The sequence below is a fragment of the Zalophus californianus genome, chromosome 4, assembly GCF_009762305.2.
Source record: "Zalophus californianus isolate mZalCal1 chromosome 4, mZalCal1.pri.v2, whole genome shotgun sequence".
In the NCBI taxonomy this organism is placed as follows: domain Eukaryota; kingdom Metazoa; phylum Chordata; class Mammalia; order Carnivora; family Otariidae; genus Zalophus; species Zalophus californianus.
In genome coordinates this window covers 45,505,899-45,527,206 of record NC_045598.1, presented here as the reverse complement: position 1 = coordinate 45,527,206, position 21,308 = coordinate 45,505,899, and the positions used below count along the sequence as shown (strand labels likewise).

General features: G+C 36.1%; 1 protein-coding gene across 4 annotated transcripts in view; it reads right to left on the bottom strand.

The window, feature by feature from the left end:
• PRKAA2 (protein kinase AMP-activated catalytic subunit alpha 2) overlaps positions 1 to 21,308 on the bottom strand; it is a 76,720-nt gene that overhangs the window by 29,701 nt on the left and 25,711 nt on the right. For all 4 annotated transcript variants that reach the window (XR_003521989.1, XM_027605119.2, XM_027605111.2 and 1 more), the window contains one exon: positions 14,480 to 14,621. Coding sequence is in view for 2 of the 4 variants with exons in the window: in XM_027605111.2 (XP_027460912.1) it covers positions 14,480 to 14,621 (142 nt within the window). In the remaining 2 variants the exon portion in view is untranslated. The remainder of the gene's footprint in view (positions 1 to 14,479; positions 14,622 to 21,308) is intronic.

Genomic DNA, 21,308 nt, shown 5'->3' with positions numbered 1-21,308 from the left:
AGGAGGCACAGAGAACCCCTCTCAAAATCAATAAAAATAGGTCAACACCACGACAACTAATAGTAAAACTTACGAGTCTCAATGACAAAGAGAAAATCCTGAAAGGAGCTCGGGAGAAGAGATCTATAACCTACAATGGTAGGAACATTAGAATGGCAACAGACCTATCCACAGAGACCTGGCAGGCCAGAAAGGACTGGCATGATATCTTCAGAGCACTAAACGAGAAAAATATGCAGCCAAGAATACTATATCCAGCTAGGCTCTCATTGAAAATAGAAGGAGAGATAAAAGGCTTCCAGGACAAACAAAAACTAAAGGAATTTGCAAACCGAAACCAGCCCTAGAAGAAATATTGAAAGGGGTCCTCTAAGCAAAGAGAGAGCCTAAAAGCAGACCAGAAAGGAACACAGACAATATACAGTAACAGCCACCTTACAGGCAATACAATGGCACTAAATTCCTATCTTTCAATAGTTACCCTGAATGTAAATGGGCTAAATGCCCCAATCAAAAGACACAGGCTATCAGATTAGATTAAAAAACAAGACCCATCGATATGCTGTCTGCAAGAGAATCATTTTAGACCCAAAGACAGCCCCACATTGAAAGTGAGGGGGTGGAAAACCATTTACCATGCTAATGGACACCCAAAGAAAGCTGGGGTGGCAATCCTTCTATCAGACAAATTAGATTTTAAAACAAAGACTGTAATAAGAGAGGAAGAAGGACACTATATCCTACTTAAAGGGTCTATCCAACAAGAAGATCTAACAATTGTAAAGATCTATGCCCCTAACATGGGAGCAGCCAATTTTATAAGGTAATTAATAACAAAAGCAAAGAAACACATTGACAACAATACATTAATAGTGGGGGACTTTAACACCCCCCTGACTGAAATGGACAGATCATCTAAGCAAAAGATCAACAAGGAAATAAAGACTTTAAATGAAACACTGGACCAAATGGACATCACGGACATATTCAGAACATTCCATCCCAAAGCAATGGAATACACATTCTTCTCTAGTGCCCATGGAACATTCTCCAGAATTGATCACATCCTAGGTCACAAATCAGGTCTCAACCGGCACCAAAAGACTGGGATCATTCCCTGCATATTTTCAGACCACAATGCTTTGAAACTAGAACTCAATCACAAGAGGAAAGTTGGAAAGAACTCAAATACATGGAGGCTAAAGAGCATCCTACTAAAGAATGAATGGGTCAACCAGGAAATTAAAGAAGAATTAAAAAAATTCATGGAAACCAATGAAAATGAAAACACAACTGTTCAAAATCTTTGGGATGCAGCAAAGGCAGTCCTGAGAGGAAAGTATATAGCAATACAAGTCTTTCTCAAGAAACAAGAAAGGTCTCAAATACACAACCTAAGCCTACACCTAAAGGAGCTAGAGAAAAAACAGCAAATAAAGCCTAAACCCAGAAGGAGAAGAGAAATAATAAAGACCAGAGCAGAAATCAATGAAATAGAAACCAAAAGAACAGTAGAACAGATCAACGAAACTAGGAGCTGGTTCTTTGAAAGAATTCACAAGATGGATAAACCCCTGGCCAGACTTATCAAAAGAAAAGAGAAATGACCCAAATCAAAAAAATCATGAATGAAAGGGGAGAGATCACAACCAACACCAAAGACATACAAACAATTATAAGAACATATTAGGAGCAACTCTATGCCAGCAAATTAGATAACCTGGAAGAAATGGGTGCATTCCTAGAGATGTATCAACTACCAAAATTGAACCAGGAAGAAATAGAAAACCTGAACAGACCTATAACCACTAAGGAAATTGAAGCAGTCCTCAAAAATCTCCCAACAAACAAAAGCCCAGGGCCAGATGGCTTCCCAGGGGAATACTACCAAACATTTAAAGAAGAATTAATACCTATTCTCCTGAAACTGTTCCAAAAAATAGAAATGGAAGGAAAACTTCCAAACTCATTTTATGAGGCCACCATTACCTTGATCCCAAAACCAGACAAAGACCCCATCAAAAAGGAGAATTACAGACCAATTTCCTTGATGAACAGGGATGCAAAAATTCTCACCAAAATACTAGCCAATATGGTCCAACAGTACATTAAAAGGATTATTCACCATGACCAAGTGGGATTTATCCCTGGGCTGCAAGGTTGGTTCAACATCCGCAAATCAATCAACGTGATACAATACATTAACAAAAGAAAGAGCAAGAATCATATGATCCTCTCAATAGATGCAGAAAAAGCATTTGACAAAGTACAGCATCCTTTCTTGATCAAAACTCTTCAGAGGATAGGGATAGAGGGTACATAACTCAATATCATAAATGTCATCTATGAAAAACCTACAGGCAATATCATTCTCAATGTGGAAAAGCTGAGAGCTTTCCCCCCCTAAGGTCAGGAACGTGGCAGGGATGTCCACTATCACCACTGCTATTCAACATAGTAGTAGAAGTCCTAGCCACAGCAATCAGACAACAACAACAAAAAAATCAAAGGCATCCAAATCGGCAAAGAGGAAGTCAAATTCTCACTCTTTGCAGATGATATGATACTGTATGTGGAAAACCCAAAAGACTCCACCCCAAAACTGCTAGAACTCATACAGGAATTCAGTAAAGTGGCAGGATATAAAATCAATGCACAGAAATCAGTGGCATTCCTATACACCAACAACAAGACAGAAGAGAGACAAATTAAGGAGTCGATCCCATTTACAATTGCACCCAAAACCATAAGATACCTAGGAATAAATCTAACCAAAGAGGCAAAGGATCTGTACTCAGAAAACTATAAAATACTCATGAAAGAAATTGAGGAAGACACAAAGAAATGGAAAAACGTTCCATGCTCATGGATTGGAAGAACAAACATTGTGAAGACGTCAATGCTACCTAGAGCAATCTACACATTCAATGCAATCCCCATCAAAATACCATCCACTTTTTTCAAAGAAATGGAACAAATAATCCTAAAATTTGTATAGAACCAGAAGAGACCCCGAATAGCCAGAGGAATATTGAAAAAGAAAAGCAAAGCTGGCTGCATCACAATTCCAGACTTCCAGCTCCATTACAAAGCTGTCATCATCCAGACAGTATGGTATTGGCACAAAAACAGACACATAGATCAATGGAACAGAATCGAGAGCCCAGAAATGGACCCTCAAGTCTATGGTCAACTCATCTTTGACAAAGCAGAAAAGAATGTCCAATGGAAAAAAGACAGTCTCTTCAACAAATGGTGTTGGGAAAATTGGACAGCCACATGCAGAAGAATGAAACTGGACCATTTCCTTACACCACACACAAAAATGGACTCCAAATAGTTGAAAGACCTAAACGTGAGACAGGAGTCCATCAAAATCCTAAAGGAGAACACAGGTAGCAACCTCTTCGACCTCAGCCGCAGCAACTTCTTCCTAGAAACATCGCCAAAGACAAGGGAAGCAAGGGCAAAAATGAACTCTTGGGATTTGATCAAGATAAAAAGCTTTTGCACAGCAAAAGAAACAGTCCACAAAACCAAAAGACAACCGACAGAATGGGAGAAAATATTTGCCAATGACATATCAGATAAAGGGCTAGTATCCAAAATCTATAAAGACCTTATCAAACTCAACACCCAAAGAACTAATAATCCAATCAAGAAATGGGCAGAAGACATGAACAGACATTTTTCCAGACATCCAAATGGCCAACAGACACATGAAAAAGTGCTCAACATCGCTCGGCATCAGGGAAATCCAAATCAAAACCTCAATGAGATACCACCTCACACCAGTCAGATTGGCTAAAATGAACAAGTCAGGAAACGACAGATGTTGGCGGGGATGCGGAGAAAGGGGAACCCTCCTACCCTGTTGGTGGGAATGCAAGCTGGTGCAGCCACTCTGGAAGGCAGCATGGAGGTTCCTCAAACAGTTGAAAATAGAGCTACCATACGATCCAGCAATTGCACTACTGGGCATTTACCCCAAAGATACAAATGTAGGGACCCAAAGGGGTATGTGAACCCCAATGTTTATAGCAGCAATGTCCACAATAGCCAAACTGTGGAAAGAGTCAAGATGTCCATCGACAGATGAATGGTTAAAGAAGATGGGGTATATATACACAATGGAATATTATGCAGCCATCAAAAGGAATGAGATCTTGCCATTTGCAACGACGTGGATAGAGCTGGAGGGTGTTATGCTGAGTGAAATAAGTCAATCAGAGAAAGACATGTATCATATGACCTCACTGATATGAGGAATTCTTAATCTCAAGAAACAAACTGAGGGTTGCTGGACTGTGGGGGGGTGGGAGGGATGGGGTGGCTGGGTGATAGACATTGGGGAGGGTATGTGCTATGGTGAGCTCTGTGAAGTGTGCAAGACTATTGAATCACAGATCTGTACCTCTGACACAAATAATGCAGTATAAGGAAAAAAAAAGACAGCAGGAGGGGCAGAATGAAGGGGGGGAATCTCTCAAACCATGAGAGATGATGGACTCTGAAAAACAAACTGAGGCTTCTAGAGGGGAGGGGGTGGGAGGATGGGTTAGACTGGTGATGGGTATTAAAGAGGGCATGTTCTGCATGGAGCACTGGGTATTATGCACAAACAATGACTCATGGAACACTACATCAAAAACTAATGATGTAATATATGGTGATTAACATAACAATAAAAAAATTTTAAAAACTAATGATGTAATGTATGGTGATTAACATAACAATAAAAAATGAAAAAAATTCAATCATGAAATTCATATATTTAAAACAGCAGAAGAGTAAACTAACATGCTTTAAAATTTTTTTTCAGAAAAAAGTATTTCTAATTAATCAAAATAAATTCAAGTATCCACAAAAACCTCAAGCATTCTCCAGGTGACCAAGTTATATGCATTTCTAGGCATTATCCAGTTAAATAGCCTATAGAACTCAGGAAAAATCTTTCCAAAGTTAGGCAAAAGTCAATATTCATGAGTATGCCTTTTTGATGGTTATATCCATAGAGATTTCAAAACATTATTTATATAGCTGCATATCAGAATAATATTTTTCTTTATTTAGAAGTCAGTTATTAAAGAAATGTAGTAATCATTACCCTTCGTTCATGGCACCTGTCTTTATTGGTCCTTGAATGGCCTACTTTTATTTAATTACTATTTTTAATACTATAATAAGCACCTACAAACCCATCACCCAAACAAAATACATAGGACCTCAACAATACCTTCCATCTAACCATACAGTGGAGTCATTTTCCCCCTCCCACTGCTTCCCCTCAACCAAGTTTCCCATCATCCTGAATCCCCTTCCGGCTTCCCTTGCTTTCTCTTTTATACGGTTTTATTTATATACGTATATACATGTGTATCCCATTGTCTTCATATATACGTAAAATTCATACTCTTATGTATATTTTTATTTTAATTGCTCTTAGCAAAAGAGCTCTTAAAAAAGGGTATCAGGTGTGGCCTGTGGCTGGCTCAGTCAGTTAAGTGTCGGACCCTTGATTTAAGGTCAGGTCATGACCTCAGGGTCCTGGGATTGAGTCTGCTTGAGGATTCTCTCTCTCCTCTGATTGTATGCCCTCTCTCTCTCAAATAAATAAATCTTTTAAAAAATAAAAAAGAGTATCAGGCTATATTTAGTATTTTGGGGCCTGTTTTATTGAGATTCATCCAGACTGTTGTGTTTTCTAGTTATCTGATGTGACCATTGCATGATATTTCATTGTATTTATTGATCTCTCCTTTTACCAGAGAGGCTATTTATTTATTCATCCAATCTAGAGGCTATTTATTTATCCATCCAATCTACCACTGGAGGGTAAATCGTTTCCACATTTTGCTATTATAATAGTGCTGCTGCAAACATTCTTATACATGGCAAGATTTTCTCTTTGATATATATCTGAGTGGAATTGCTGAGTCATAGTTCATGTGACTGTCCAATTGTAAGAGCTAATGCCAACTATTTTCCAAAAGATTTTGGCAATGCTGAAATCTTTACAAAGTTTGTGGATTTATATATTCTCCAACTCCTGCAAAACACCATACACATTTCTTATTAAATGCTCACTCCTGTACTTTGCCCATTTTTATTAACTTGATCTTGCTTTATTTATGCATGGATATACAGAATAAGTCAGTATCTTTTCTAACATTCTAGAGTATAAGATTATTAGTATGCCTTGATTATTAACTTCATAAAAAGTATACATTTTCAATCAATTCACACTGAGTATGTCTTTCATTTTCTCTGTAAAGAGATCTGTATATATCTCTAAAAAATAATAGCCTTAAAAAATGTATGTGTATATACCCATGCAATACTGTCATCATGCATAAATTTAACAAATCATGAATGTCATCAAATATCCAATGAGGTTTCCTGATTAGCTTATAATGTTTTTTTTGGTTTTTGTTTTAATATTTTGATTAAATTAGGATCCAATTATAATCCATACACTGCAACTGACTGATATATCTCTCATGTTTCTTTTAATTTATAGGCTGCTCCTCCATCTGTTTTTTTCTTTTCATGCATTATTTTGTTGAAGGAGCTGGCTGGCTTGTCCTGCAGAGGATTCCCTGCTCTCACTTGGCTGATCCATCCTTTATGGCAACATAATGCACAATTTATAGCACCCTCTTAGATCTAGAGACTAGATCAGATTTCATTTTGACTTTTATTTTCCTTTGAAAGACTAGATGGTGCTGTGCACCTCCAAGCAAAGGCCTGTAATATCTGTCTCTCTTTTTTGAGAAATCAGCACCATTGCTGATCAGATCCTCAATTTATTAATTCATAAGAAAATTTTAAATGCTAGCCAATTTGCATAGTCTAATAATATATTATGTTCTAAAGGAAATCCTCAAAACCTCATTCCTCAAAAACTCCACTGTCTCTGAAGTGCAGTCCATCAGATTACACACCCAATACCCTTTTTTTGTTACAGTCATCAACCTAACTCCTTTTCATTCTGACTTAATGTCTTCTTCCCCCATTGCTACTGTTGTACATGATATACACATGGGTGATCTGTCCAATACATGGCCTCTAATTTCCTGACCTCCTCATCCTCCACCACACCCAGCCACTCACTCCGTGGTCATACACCATCAAACACTAACTCTTCCAATTATGCACTGGATTCCTTCCTCCCACCTAACTAAAGGACTTGGTTTCTACAATTAGCTTTTCTTTCTCCTGTATCAGTCTCTCCATCTTGACCAAATCATCCCCTTTGGTGTACAAGCATTCTATAATACCTTTCATCTTAAAAAAACAAACCCTGTTTAGACCCCACATTTCCTCTCCCATTATCACTATTTCTCTTCTCGCCTTTTAATAAAATTTCTGAATTGTCTATTATAACTCCCCTTCTTCAGCTCAAATTCTCTCCTAAGCCCCTCAAAACAGGATTTTGCCTTCATCATTACAATAAAGTGGTCCTTTTCAAAGACACCAGCAGCCTCCACCTTGCCAAATCTAATGGGTCAATTCTCAGTCTCATCTTACTCAATATTCAGCAGTATAAGGAATTGTTAATAATCTCTCTTTCTTCAAATATATTCTTCACTTGGCTTCAAGATAGCATATTCTCCTGGTTTTCTTCCAACCTCTTTTAACTGTTCATTTTCATTCTCCTTTGCTGGTTCCTCCTCATCTTGGATATCTTAACATCATCATGCCCTAGAGATCAATCCTTAGATTTCTTATTTATCTATACTCTATACTTGGTGATCTCATCCAGTCTTAGGACTTTAAAATATCTTAACTACCATCTATATGCTGATGACTTCCAAATTTCTCTTTATCTTATGCCTGTCCCCTTAACTCTGGAGTCATTTACTTAATAACCTACTTATATCTCTACTTAGATGCCTAATAAGCATCTCAATATCATAAAACCAATATCAAATTCTTGATACCACCCTCCAACACCCCACACCTCTAACTTATTCCTCCTATAATTTTCTCCATTTCACTTAATAGCAACTCTATTCTTTTATTTGCCCAAGCCAGATAACCTTGGAGTCAATCACTGCCTTCTCTTCTTTCACAACCCACATTTAATCTCTAAGCAAATGCTGTTACCCTACCTCAAAAGTATATAGAGAAGATGCTTACTTCTCAACACCCTCCAGATTATGCTCTAAGCCACCAACTCTTTTACCCACAATACTGCAGTTGACTCCTAATTTGTTTCCCTGCTTCACCATAAGTCAGGTCATATCATACCTCTGACCAAAACTTTCTAATGGCTTCCCATCTGACTCAGAGTAAAAGCCAAAGTCCTTACAATGGTCTATAATACCCTACAAAATCTGGCTCCCTTTTAGGTCTCTGTCCTCATCTCTTAGTCCAATTCCCCCTAGATTACTCTGCTCCCTTGATCTCTGGCCTGTATTTCCACCTCAGAGCCTTTATATTTACTATTCCCTCCATTTGTTACTTTCCTCCTCCAGATAATATGCATGGGATAGTCCCTCACCTTTTCACAGTCTAACTTACAATATATTTTACTAACATAAGTTTTATTGTCTATCTACTCACCACCCCCCCCGCAACTATACACACACACACGTGAACAGAAGCTCCATAACAGCAGAGATTTTGTTGTCATGTCATCTTTTTGTTTGCAGATATATCCCAAGTGACTCAGTGGTGCCATCTGCTAAATGAAGGGATGAACAAGCTAACTTTCTGGCCTTGTTTTCCTCCATTTCCCTACACATACTGTATGTTCCCAACAGGCCATGTTCTTTATACTTTCATTATTTTGCTCTTGTTGTCCTCATAGAACCATCAGGACCTTGTTCAAATGTCACCTCTTTACTTATACATGCTATAAGTAATTAGTAAATACCTACTACTATACTAGGTGCTAGGGAGATAAAGATGATATCTAACATCTCCATTTAGATCTAATGGGATTCTCAACTTAACACGGCCAAAACTAGTATGCTTAACATCCACCTATACCCCAACATGACTCTCTTCCATTCTTCCTATCTCAAAAAATAGCCTCATTATCAGCACCTAGTTGCTCAAGCCAAAATCCAAAATCCCAGTTGCTCAGGCCAAAAAAAAAAAAATTCCTCAGCAACTCATTAACTTTACCTACAAAATATATATTGAATCCATAGATTTCTCTCTCCCTAGACCAGTGGTATCAAATAGAACTTTCTGCAATAATAGAAATGTTTTATATAGCCTCTTAAAATAGCCATTAGCCACACATTGCTATTAAACACTTGAAATATGGCTTGCTTGACTAGAGAATTAAATATTTTAATTAATTTAAATTTATGCTACATGTAGCCAATGGCTACTACACCGGACAGCACAAATCTAGACTATCACTTTGATTAAAGCCTCCATAATCATAATCTCTTAGCTGGACGACACAACAATAGCTTCTTAACTGGTCTGCATCCACTTCTGCCCCCATACCCATTCTATACTACAGTCATATCATCTCACCAGTTGGCTAGATATTAATAATCTTCCAGGTCTTAGCTCAAACTTTACCTCTTCTGTGAGGCCTTCCCACAACTTAATCTGAATTAACACTTACTCCTTGCTAGTCACAATCTAGAACAGCACTCATTCTCCTCAAAGCACTTATCACTGCCTAAAGTAATCCTGTTACTTTGCTTACTCACTATCTAGAACTGCTAGGTAGCTCTAGAACAGAAGCTCCATAAGGGCAGAAACCTTGTCTTTCACTATCATATCCCCAATGCCTACAACAGTTCCTATTAGACAGCAGGTACTCAGTAAAAATGTGTTAAATAAAAGAAAAAACAAACATAATTCCTGCTTCTAAAGAACTTGCTCTTGTGGGAGATACTAATACAAACAAATGAGCAAGTTCAAAGTAATGTCAAGGGCTTTGGAAAGGCTGACTGCTGTGGTACAGAGAGGATGATGCCTAACACAGACTTACAGAGTAAACAGGTTTTCTAGAGATAATCACCTGTAAAGGCTAAAATCTAAATGGTAAATTGGAATTGGAAACCTAGGGGAAGGGAGGTGTAGAAAAAGCTTTCTAAGTAGAGACAATAGCTGAATGACAACAAGCAAAAGAGGATGGTGCAATAAAAGCAGAAAGAAATAGACTAAGAAGATACTTAGGGATAAGACCTGCAGAACTCAATGATTGATTATATATAAAGATGAGGGAAATGGAATTAAAGATGATCCCTAAGTTTTGGCTTAGAAAATTGCATGAATGGTATTTTTGCTCAAAACAAAACAAAAAACAGAAAAAAAAAGAAAGAAGTTTGGGAAAGAAAGAAAAGTTCAACTTAGTTTCAGATGATTCAATGACTTCAGAATGGAAACATCCAATAAAGAGTTCAATAAGTGTGTTCAGGATTCAGGAGAAATATCTGGCCCAGAAATATGGTTTTGGAAATCTTTAGCACAAAGATGACAAATGACAACCATTGTAATAGATGGGGTCACCCAAAGGTGGTTCACTAACACTACCCTAGCTCACAATGCAGACATGGATCAATATTTAATGGCCATGAAGATGAAGAGGCCCATAAAAGAAAGTCTTAAGAAGACGAAAGAATCAGAAAATCAGAAGACTGTGATGTTATAGAAACTCAGAGAATACAACATTTCAAGGTGGTGGTGGTGAATAATGTTAAAGAGCTGTCTATAGGTTGAGTAAGATAAAACTTTCTTAATAAAAAGTAAACAGGCAAAACCAGCTCTACCAAATAAGTACTGATCTTCTGATTCATTAAAGTGAAGTTCCCTAAGAACTACGGGGGGCGGGGGGGTGGGGGGGAGGGACAAAGACAAAAGTCTAATCAACAAATTCTAGTTCATGGGAAAGTTTGGAGTTTCCTGTGAATCCTGTTTACTCTTTTCAATTTTCAGTGGGATTTTACAATTTGAGTTAATAGAGAAATCATGCAATAAATATCCTACATTCTTGGTTTTTGGTTTTCAAGCTTTACTACTAAAGAAACTAGAGGCCCATTCTGTAACAAGGGAACTATTCTTGGCAGTTAGTCCAAGACTGCACAAAACAAACAAAACCACTAAAAGGATCAGGTCTCTCTCCCTGTTTAAATCACTAACACTGTTAGAGGCTATGTCAATAAGCTTGTTCTATAGCAAGGATACTTGAGTACTTTTTCTTTTTTTTAATTCAGTCCACAATTGAAGAGGCAATCTGGCTGAATGGATTAAGCCCAAGGCTGGAAGCCAGAAGCTTTAGACATTATATTCACCTCTGCTAATTACTTTCTGATCAACCCTGAGAATGTTCTACATCTCTCTCACAAAACAAAATAGCAAATACTTAAATAATTCTAAACCAGAATAAGATAATTAGCTAAACCAAAATTTGAAATTATCATTATAGAAATGAAGGCAAGAAAACACTGGTAGATATGACATCAAAAATAAGCTTTTAAATCCTCATGACAGTTGCAACTGCTTACTGACAAAATCTGATTTGTGTTTGCAGGAACACAACAGGAACTAGGATTCATACCCTAAGTGGACAAAATTTCTCTGGGGTCTTTCAGGCTGGCATTCTAAAAGGGATGAGGTCAAGGAACAAGGGAAATACAGAGATCTCCCCCTTCACTCTCATTCTGGCATGTGACACTTTTAGTCTGGCTTCCCAGCTTTCTCCTCTTATAGGAAGTGGCCGCTCAGTAAGGAAGAGCAAAAAGATTTAGCTTAGAAGCCACTCAGTAACTAGAATAAAGTCATTATCAGCATGGAGTCAAAGTTATTTATGAACTGTTTCAAGTAGGGGAAAAACAGTTAAGAATCATGAAAGTGGACTGAAATATCAGCTTGTAGGTTACCTACTCCTACTTTAGGCCGATGCTCATCAAATACCAGGCATTATACCAGTGCAAACACATCCCCACTTTAAAATTAAGGAAACAAAGAATATGAGAGGTGAGTTACCAAGGTAGTAGGTGGCATTTTATTTCTTATGCTAATCTTAAAAAACCTGCATATACATATCCTGAATCATCTAGAATGTAGGTCCTAGACGATAACCTTGTAATCAATCATGCACTGTCATGTTATTTTAGAGACCTCATTTCTTCATGTTGATGAACAAGTGAACTTCACATGAAGATGAAAGGACACTGACGCTCACTGTTAGAATGCACATCTCATGGTAACAGTGTGAGACCTGAGTCATCTCTGCTACCCAACAGCAGACCAAGGCCCTCCAGAAAAAGCCTTCCTGAACAGTTAGGCACATATTCATATTGTTGGTAAGATGCACTGAACATACCAATCTGCAACAGTTCACTAACAATAAATGTAGCTAGTATGAGTAAAGACTAAATGCATGTTCCCAATCCCAGCAATAATAACTGGATAAGCCACTCATTTAAGGATTTCAGGAATGCTCCTGTATTAGTTTCCTACTGCTACCATAGTTCAAATTTGGTGGCTTAAAACAACAAAATGTATTACCTTGTAGTTTTATAGAAGTCTGACAGGTCTCACTGGGCTAACATCAAGGTTGGCAGCAAGGCTCTAGAGGAAAATATTTGTATTTTCCAACTTTTAGAGTGCCGGCATTTCTTGGCTCATGGCCCTCTTTCTCCATCTTCAAAGTCAGCAACAGCCAGTTGAGTCCTTCTCACATTTTATCACTCTGCCCTCGCTTCACTCTCAAATCGCTTTCTCTGAGTCTTCTGACTCCCTCTTTCACTTTTAAGGACCACTGTGATTACTACTGGCGCATCCAGAAAATCAAGGAAAATTTCCCTATTATAAGATCAGCTGATTAGAAACTTTAAATCCATCTATAACTTTAATTCCCCTTTGCCATGTAATATAACATATTCAAAGATTCTGCGGATTAGGATGTCTTGGGGGGGGCATTAATCAGCCTATCACAGCTACTATGCTAGCCTTGTCGTGAGGCAAATAATGTACCTCTGCAGATTATCAAGTTGTTCCTTGTTAACACTGACATCCAAAGACGGCTCACTAACAAAGTTTAGGCTAAAAAGAATATCTGATTACAGTGAACTAGCAAACAAAGCCTCAAAGACATTAATAATGATTTTTTTTACAATATACTCATATGAACAGGCTTTCTCTTCAATATTATTTGAATCAAAATATAAATATGGATGTCCTTCTATTAAACTAACAATGATTTGGTTTTTGAAAAATGGTTTTGAAAAATTTCAAAATTTCAAAAATTTTGAAAAAATTATTCATCACATTATACTATAGATATTACTTTGAATTTCTTTGACTTGTCTTATATTTAAATTGTGAATTTATCTTGGTTTCATAACTGTGTCAAAGCTATAAGCATATGGAGTTTATTATACCGAATTCTTTGTTCCTGTATACTTAAGTAACAATATACTAAAAATAATTAAGTCAAAACCAGGGATCCACAAATTTATTTTTTCCTTAAAAGGAGTTCATATAACTTTGTTTTGAGAAAGACTGGAGTACTGGAGTAAAGCATTAATAGCATGGCATTTGGAGTCAGATATGAACTCAACTACCAGCTCCACAACCTACTGGCTCTTTGACCTTGGACACGTTGCTGATACTCTTTAGATATGGAATTTCTTTATTTATTAATTGAAAACAATACCTACCCTACAGGCTTATCATGAGGATAAAGTGAAATTATATATTGCTCATAAATAAATAAAAAAATAATAAAGCTTATAAAATGCTCAACACAGTTCCTAGCCACTAGCAGGTACTCAACAAGATTAATATTTATTCTATAAAACTCTATCCAAGCTTTAAGACATAAAGTAAAGACAATTTTCAGTGGTTAGTGTATTACATTTTCTCAGTAAATATTAATGATTTAAATGATTTCAAAGGATACTGTTACATACTCAATATCTACTTTTTCTAGCTCTAATCAATTTTAAATTCTTTCTTTCAATATAATTAATCAGCTTTATCAATCTCTTCATATTATCTTTTAAGTTTGTAACTTGTCCTATCAAGAAAAAAAAAAATCCACCTGCCTTCCTAAGAGCTCTGCTATCAGTAATCACAGTAATTATTGCAGTTTTGCAAGTAATATACAATGGTGGATAATATTAAAGTTACATTTTACCTTTTCCAAAAAGAAATCACTGTAATGTTAATGAAACGAGACTAGAAAAAAATTAGAAAATGAATCTAGGAACATCGAAGTCCTAAAGGCCCTTTAAAGTGAATACTAGAGAAGAGTCAACTCCCAAGGCTGCATTCATCAGTTGAAAACAGTACCAATTTTGAAAAACTGACTTTTAATTATAAACTAAACGTATGCAAGAAAGGATTGATGGAGGTTAAATGAATTAACACTTGCTGAATATAAGTATTAAAGATTTATACTTTCATAAAAAGTTAACTAAAGATAATTATTTGTAAATTCATAGGAAATATTTCAAGACAGTTTCTCTTTTGCATTATCAGGTACAAAAATACTTACAGTTTGATAATATGAGGATGACGAAAGAGTTTCAGATTTTGAATTTCTCGTTTTATTTTCCCAACAACATCTAAACTGCGAATCTTCTGTCTATTTAAGATTTTAACTGCCACTTTATGGCCTGTCAATTGATGTTCTCCAACTAAAGAAAAGAAAAGGAAAAAACTTGCTGTCATAGCAACATAATCATTTATTCATTCTTCCTTCCACTTAGAACCCCAAATTTCTCTACTCATATATACCACTTTTATATCATTTATTGTATAGAACTTAAGTTTTTTTTTACTTGTTTCTTCTAGTAGAGTATGTACTCCTTGAGGAAAGAAACTGCATCTTGGTCTTCTCTGTATCCTCAGTACCCAACAGGAGATGTTCATTAAATATTTGTTGAAAGGATTACTGAATTCTATATTACCACAAAAAAATAACCAAATGTGGAACATCTTTTGGATAGAGCAGACTTCACTATGTTAATCTCTTTATTTCTTCATTTCTGGTAAATGCCAATCATTGTATTATAGAAGAATAAATGATTGCTGTAATTAAAAACTTATAACTGGTTTAATTACTATTTCATTAGAAAATATATTTATATAGCCTTTATTTTATGTATTTATTTGCCTTTTCCATAAAGCCTTCCTATTTCCCCCTATTCAATGGGATCTCTACTTCTTTCAAACCCTTATAAATATGTTTACAAAGCTCATGTATCATTTATCATTTTTAGGCTATTGTAAACATTTGTGGTTTTAACAAATCATATGACATGAGCTATGACGTCATACCCACCCCCACCTTGAGTAAGGCAGTCAGTATTCATCTGACTCTCCCAGAAGTACATGGCACAGTATTTTATACATAATACATGCTAAATATATGTTGCATTAAATGAAACAATAGTCCTTCCCCTTTCATATAACACATTCATAGTATCCACACTACTAGTAATATTCAAATGAAAAATCCCTCCATTAGAAAACAAATTTGTCAGCCTCCCCTCCTATTTCCCTCAATTACTATTCTAAACATTGATCATTCTCCTCACAACACCTAGTCAACCCATAACTCCTTACAGCAAATTCCCCTTCCATTTCTTGGGAGAAAACGAAGTCCATAGGAATGATTTCCTCTATCTTCAGGCTTGGTTATATCCACATCTCTCTTTGCTCCAGTCTCAGATGTTTTCACCCTCCTCCTGTTCAAGGCCAATATCATCAACTTGTGGCCTTGAACTCACCTCTTCTACACTCTCCTTATACTCAATCATTTTCTTTCCTAATAGCTCCTTTTTCCTTAGCCCATCAATATCCTGTCCTGCCCCCAAATCTTCCATTTACCCTGCATCTTCCTTCAGTTTTCAACATTTGTCTCACCAACATTTCTCAAAACAGTAGTGTATATTTATCGTCTGTTCCTTGCTTTTCACCCTCCTAACATTACTGCTCTCTGGCTTCCACCTCTACTCCTCTACCAAAACCAAAGGGTCACAAAAGACCCATTAATTTTCAAGCCATGTATACTTTCCAGTTTTCAGATTACTGCAACAGACAACACTGATTATTCTCCCTTTTTGGTGGCACTTCTCACTCCTGGTTCTTCTACTAACTCAGATGGTATGCTTTATGGCTTCCACCTGTTCTTTAAAGTTTAGGGTCCCCAGGTTTCTAATATATAACCAAAATAGATCCTTAAGTGATCTAGCCCATCTCTCATAGTTTTAATTATCACCCATGTGCCAAGGACTCTGCCCTCTTCTTCAAATTCGGGTATCTCAGTCCTAGTATTATTCCACAAACACCTCAAATTCAGCATGTTCAGAAGTAAACTCAGCATTCTCTTCCCCTTCCTCCACCAAACCTACGTCCTCAATTTCATGTGATGACACACAGCCTATATGCTAGAAATCAAAGAGGTGACAATATCTCCTAAATATTCTTGGAATCAAGTTTCAAATCATTAAAACAAATACATTAATAACAATGACAGAAGTGACGACACTTATTGTTTTATTATTCTAAGTACTAACTACTCTGCTCACTCAGCCGAACAACTCTATGAAGTATTGTCCTCCATTGTAGAAATGAGAAACCTGAAGCACAGAGAAGTAACTCATCGGAGGTGATGCCCTACGAGGTGGCACAACACGTGATCTCAAGCTCCCTCGCTTCAATTACAGGAAGCAAGAAAGATCCACACATTATTATGTGTAGATTATAATAATGCCCCCAGTCAGAACAATCCAACCAGGAAATGGGCTGACCTAGGAAGAAATGAGTTTCTTGTCACTAGAGATTATTTTTACCTTTATAACCTTCTCAAGTAGTAAATTATCATCTCAAAAACTTTAGTGAAGCTCGAAAGTTATTTTACCTACATATGAAACAAATTGGGAGCCATCATATCAAGTTCAAGCAATCTATCCTAACATTCCAAAATATGTCTCCAGAACTCCTGAAAAAATTACCAATTTCAGGGACTTTTTTAAATTAATTTTTTAAATTCCAGAACAATTTACATACAGTGTTATATTAATTTCAGGTGTACAATATAGTGATTCAACAATTCTATACATTACTCAGTGCTCATCATGATAAGTGTACTCTTAATCCCCTTCATCTATTTCACCCAACCACCTACCCTCCTCCCCTCTGGTAACCACCAGTTTGTTCTTTGTATTTAACAGTCTGTTTTGTTCTTTTTCTTTGTTCATTTGTTTCTTAAATTCCACATGAGTGAAATCATATGGTATTTGTCTTTCTCTGACTGACTTCACTTAGCATTGCATGTTCTAGATCTATCCATGCTGTTGCAAATGGCAAGACTTCATTCTTTTTTATGGCTGAATCAATTTCAGGGACTTTCTACTCAATTAAAATAAACTAACTGGTTTCTTGATGCCTGGGTAGTTTACTACTCACCTTTGGGAATTTCGTAATACCCAAACACTTGCCTGCATGGCCTAAAAAATAGGTCTTTCTCCTCAACTCCCAGACAGCCTCAATGAAAGTAACCAATGCTGCATCCCCTTGTCAATACAATAAAAAAAAAAAGAGTTCAATTCCTCCTTCCCCATTTGATAATTGAAACTACTGACTACTGAGAACATATGTGCTCTTTCCAGATCAAAAAGATAAGAGCAAAGACTCTACCAGTCAAACAGATGTTTTGTTTTTAATGCTATATGCTTAAACCAAAAAACAAAGAAACCAGAAAGTGAATGAAATTACTCAAAACAATTTAATGATGAAGTATTACTTTGCCAACAAATTCAATAAAGCTGCCGTATACAAAATATACAAAAATCAGTTGTGTTTCTATACACTAACAATGAACTATCAGAGAAATTAAGAAAACAATCTAACAATTGTATCAAAAGAATAAAATACTTAAGAATAAATTTAACCACAATGTGGATGGAACTAGAGGGCATTATGCTAAGCGAAATAAGTCAATCAAGGAAAGACATGTATCATATGATCTCACTGATATGAGGAATTCTTAATCTCTGGAAACAGGGTTGCTGGAGTGGTGGGGGGTAGGAGGGATGTGGTGGCTGGGTGATAGACACTGGGGAGGGTATGGGCTATGGTGAGTGCTGTGAATTGTGTAAGACTGTTGAATCATAGACCTGTACCTCTGAAACAAATAATACATTATATGTTAAAAAAAAAAAAAAAGTAGTAGGAAGGGAAAAATGAAGGTGGGGGAATCGGAGGGGGAGATGAACCATGAGAGACTATGGACTCTGAGAAACAAACTGAGGGTTCTAGGGGACGGGGCTGGGGGGATGGGTTAGCCTGGTGATGGGTATTAAAGAGGGCACATATTGAATGGAGCACTGGGTGTTATACGCAAACAATGACTCATGGAACACTACATCAAAAACTAATGATGTAATGTATGGTGATTAACATAACATAATAAAATTAAATTTAAAAAAAAGAATAAATTTAACCAAGGAGGTGAAAGATCTATACACTGAAAATTATAAGACACTGATAAAGAAGACACAATAGACATACCACGCTCATAGACAGAAGAACTGATAATGTTAAAATGTCTCTACAAACAAAGCAACCTACAGATTCAATGCAATCCCCATCAAAACTCTAATAGCATTTTTCAAAGAAACAGGAAAAAAAAATCCTAAAGTTTATATGGAACCACAAAAGACCCAAAAAGCCAAGGCAATTCTGAGAAAGAACAACAAAGCTAGAAGAATCACACTTCTCAACTTCAAGCCATATTACAAAGCTATAGTAATCAAAATAGTCTAATACTGGCATAAAAATAGACACACAGGTCAATGGAATAGGACTGAGAACCCAGAAATAAACCTACGCTTATATGGGCCAGTTAATTTACAACAAAGGAGTCATGAATATACAAGAGGGAAAGGATCATCTCTACAATAAATGGTGCTGAGAAAACTGGACAGCCAAATATAAAAGAATGAAACTAGAAACCTATCTTACACATCACAAATTATGAAACCATAAAACTCCTAGAAGAAAACATAGGTGGTAAGTTCCTTGACATAAGTCTTGATAATGATTTTTTTGGATATGGCAAAAAAAGCCAAGACAACAAAAGCAAAAATAAACAAGTAGGACTACTTCAAACTAAAAAAATTTTTGCTCAGAAAAGGAAACAAAATGAAAAGACAACCTACAGAATGGGAGAAAATATTTGCAAATCATATATCTGATAAGGGGTTAATATCCGAAATATATAAAGAACTCACACAACCAAATAGCAAAAAAAAAAAAGTCTGATTAAAAAATAGAGGAAATGAATAAACTTTTTTCCAAAGACGTACAAATGGCCAACAAATACATAAAAAGGTGCACAACGTCAATAATCATCAGGAAAATGCAAGTCAAAAGCACAATGTATATCACCTCATATCTGCTAGAACAGCTGTCACCAAAAAGACAAGATATAAGTGTTGCCAAGGATGTAAAAAAAAGGGAACTCCTATGCACTGTTGGTGGGAATATAAATTGGTGCAACCACTATAAAAAGCAGTATAGAGGTTCCTTTAAAAATCAATAGAACTACCATATGATCCAGCAATCCCATTTCTGAATATGTATAAAAAAAAATGAAAACATGATATCAGAGAAATACCAGCACTTCCATGTTCACTGCAGCATTATTCACAACAGCCAAGACATGGAACTACCTAGGTGTCTGTCAATAAATGCATAAAGATGTGACACACACACACACACACACACACACACACACACACATTATCATTCAACCATGAGAAAGAAGAAAGTTCTGTTTGTGACAGCATGGATGGACTTTGAGGCATTATGCCTCTGGCTTATGAAATCAGCCAAATAAAGACAAACACTGCATGGTATTGCTTATATGTGGAATCTTTAAAAAAGTCAAACTTGTAGAAAAGGGGAGCTTGGTAAAAGTGTACAAACTTTCATCTAGAAGATTAGTAAGATCTGAGGATCTAATGTAAAACTTGGTGACTATAGTTGAAAACACTGTACAACTTGGCACCTGGGTGGTTCAGTCATTAAGCGTCTGCCTTCGGCTCAGGTCATGATCCCAGGGTACTGGGATCGAGCCCCGCATCAGGCTCCCTGCTCAGTAGAGAGCCTGCTTCTCCCTCTTCCCACTCCCCCTGCTTGTGTTCCTGCTCTCACTATCTCTCTCTGCCAAATAAATAAATAAAATCTTTAAAAAAAAAAACACTGTATAACTGAAATTTGCTAAGAAGAGAATTTAAATGTTCATATATATACAAATATATATCATATATAAATATATACATATTTATATTTTCATATATATTTTTACATATATAAATAAAATGTGAGATAGGTGTGTTAACTAGATGGGAGAAATCCTTTCACAATGTATACATATATCAAATCATGATATACACTTTAAATATCTTACAATTTTATCAATCATACCTCAATAAATCTGAGAAAAACTTCTAACTAAAAGTAATTTTTTTAAAAAAAAGCATGACTTTATGACATCTGAGGAAATAACTGACTTATTACTCTTTATATCTAAAGAAATTTTTCCCCATGAAACACTGGAAAAGAAAGGACATTATCTCTTGAAACAGGGATGCTGATAAGTTAACTGAATATCTGATATCAAGAGTCAAATATATTGAGGGGAGCCCAGCTGGCTCAATTTGTGGAACCTGCAACTCTTGATCTTGGGGTTGTGAGTTCGAGTACCACGTTGGGTGTGATTGCTTAAAAATAAAACCTTAAAAAAAAAAGTCAAATATATTGTGAATGCCTCTTCTTTTTGCTGAACTATATTAGCCCCTATTGCCTAATAACTTGGTAAGTGAATTAGTACTTAGTAATAATTAATTAAATCCAAATTATCTCATCATATTCTACGTGAAAGCCAAAGGAATATTCCTAAAATCCTCTAAGAAAAACAGATTTAAGACCAAGAATTTCTTCTGTATTATAGCCATAAACTCTTCTAGGGAAGTAACTGGAAAAAAAAGGCTTGGATTCATCAGTTTTATTTCTATTCATTTATTCTGTCTAAACACATTTACTGGGTACTTTTCACACGCCAGGACTATGTTGATCAAATACACACGAAAAAAGAGGTTTAACAGGATTCCAAATTTTATAGGGGAAGAAACATCAGCAGTAAAGGAGCTAAAATAAATTCTGTATGGTATTAAATCTGTCTGCAGGCTATTAGGAATACCTTCTTTGTAAAGGGAGAACACAGATAAGAAAGAACAATAAAAAAAAATGCCAGTGATAGACAAATTTGCCATGATTTATCATGTATTCAGAGTAAATATCCAGATCAATAC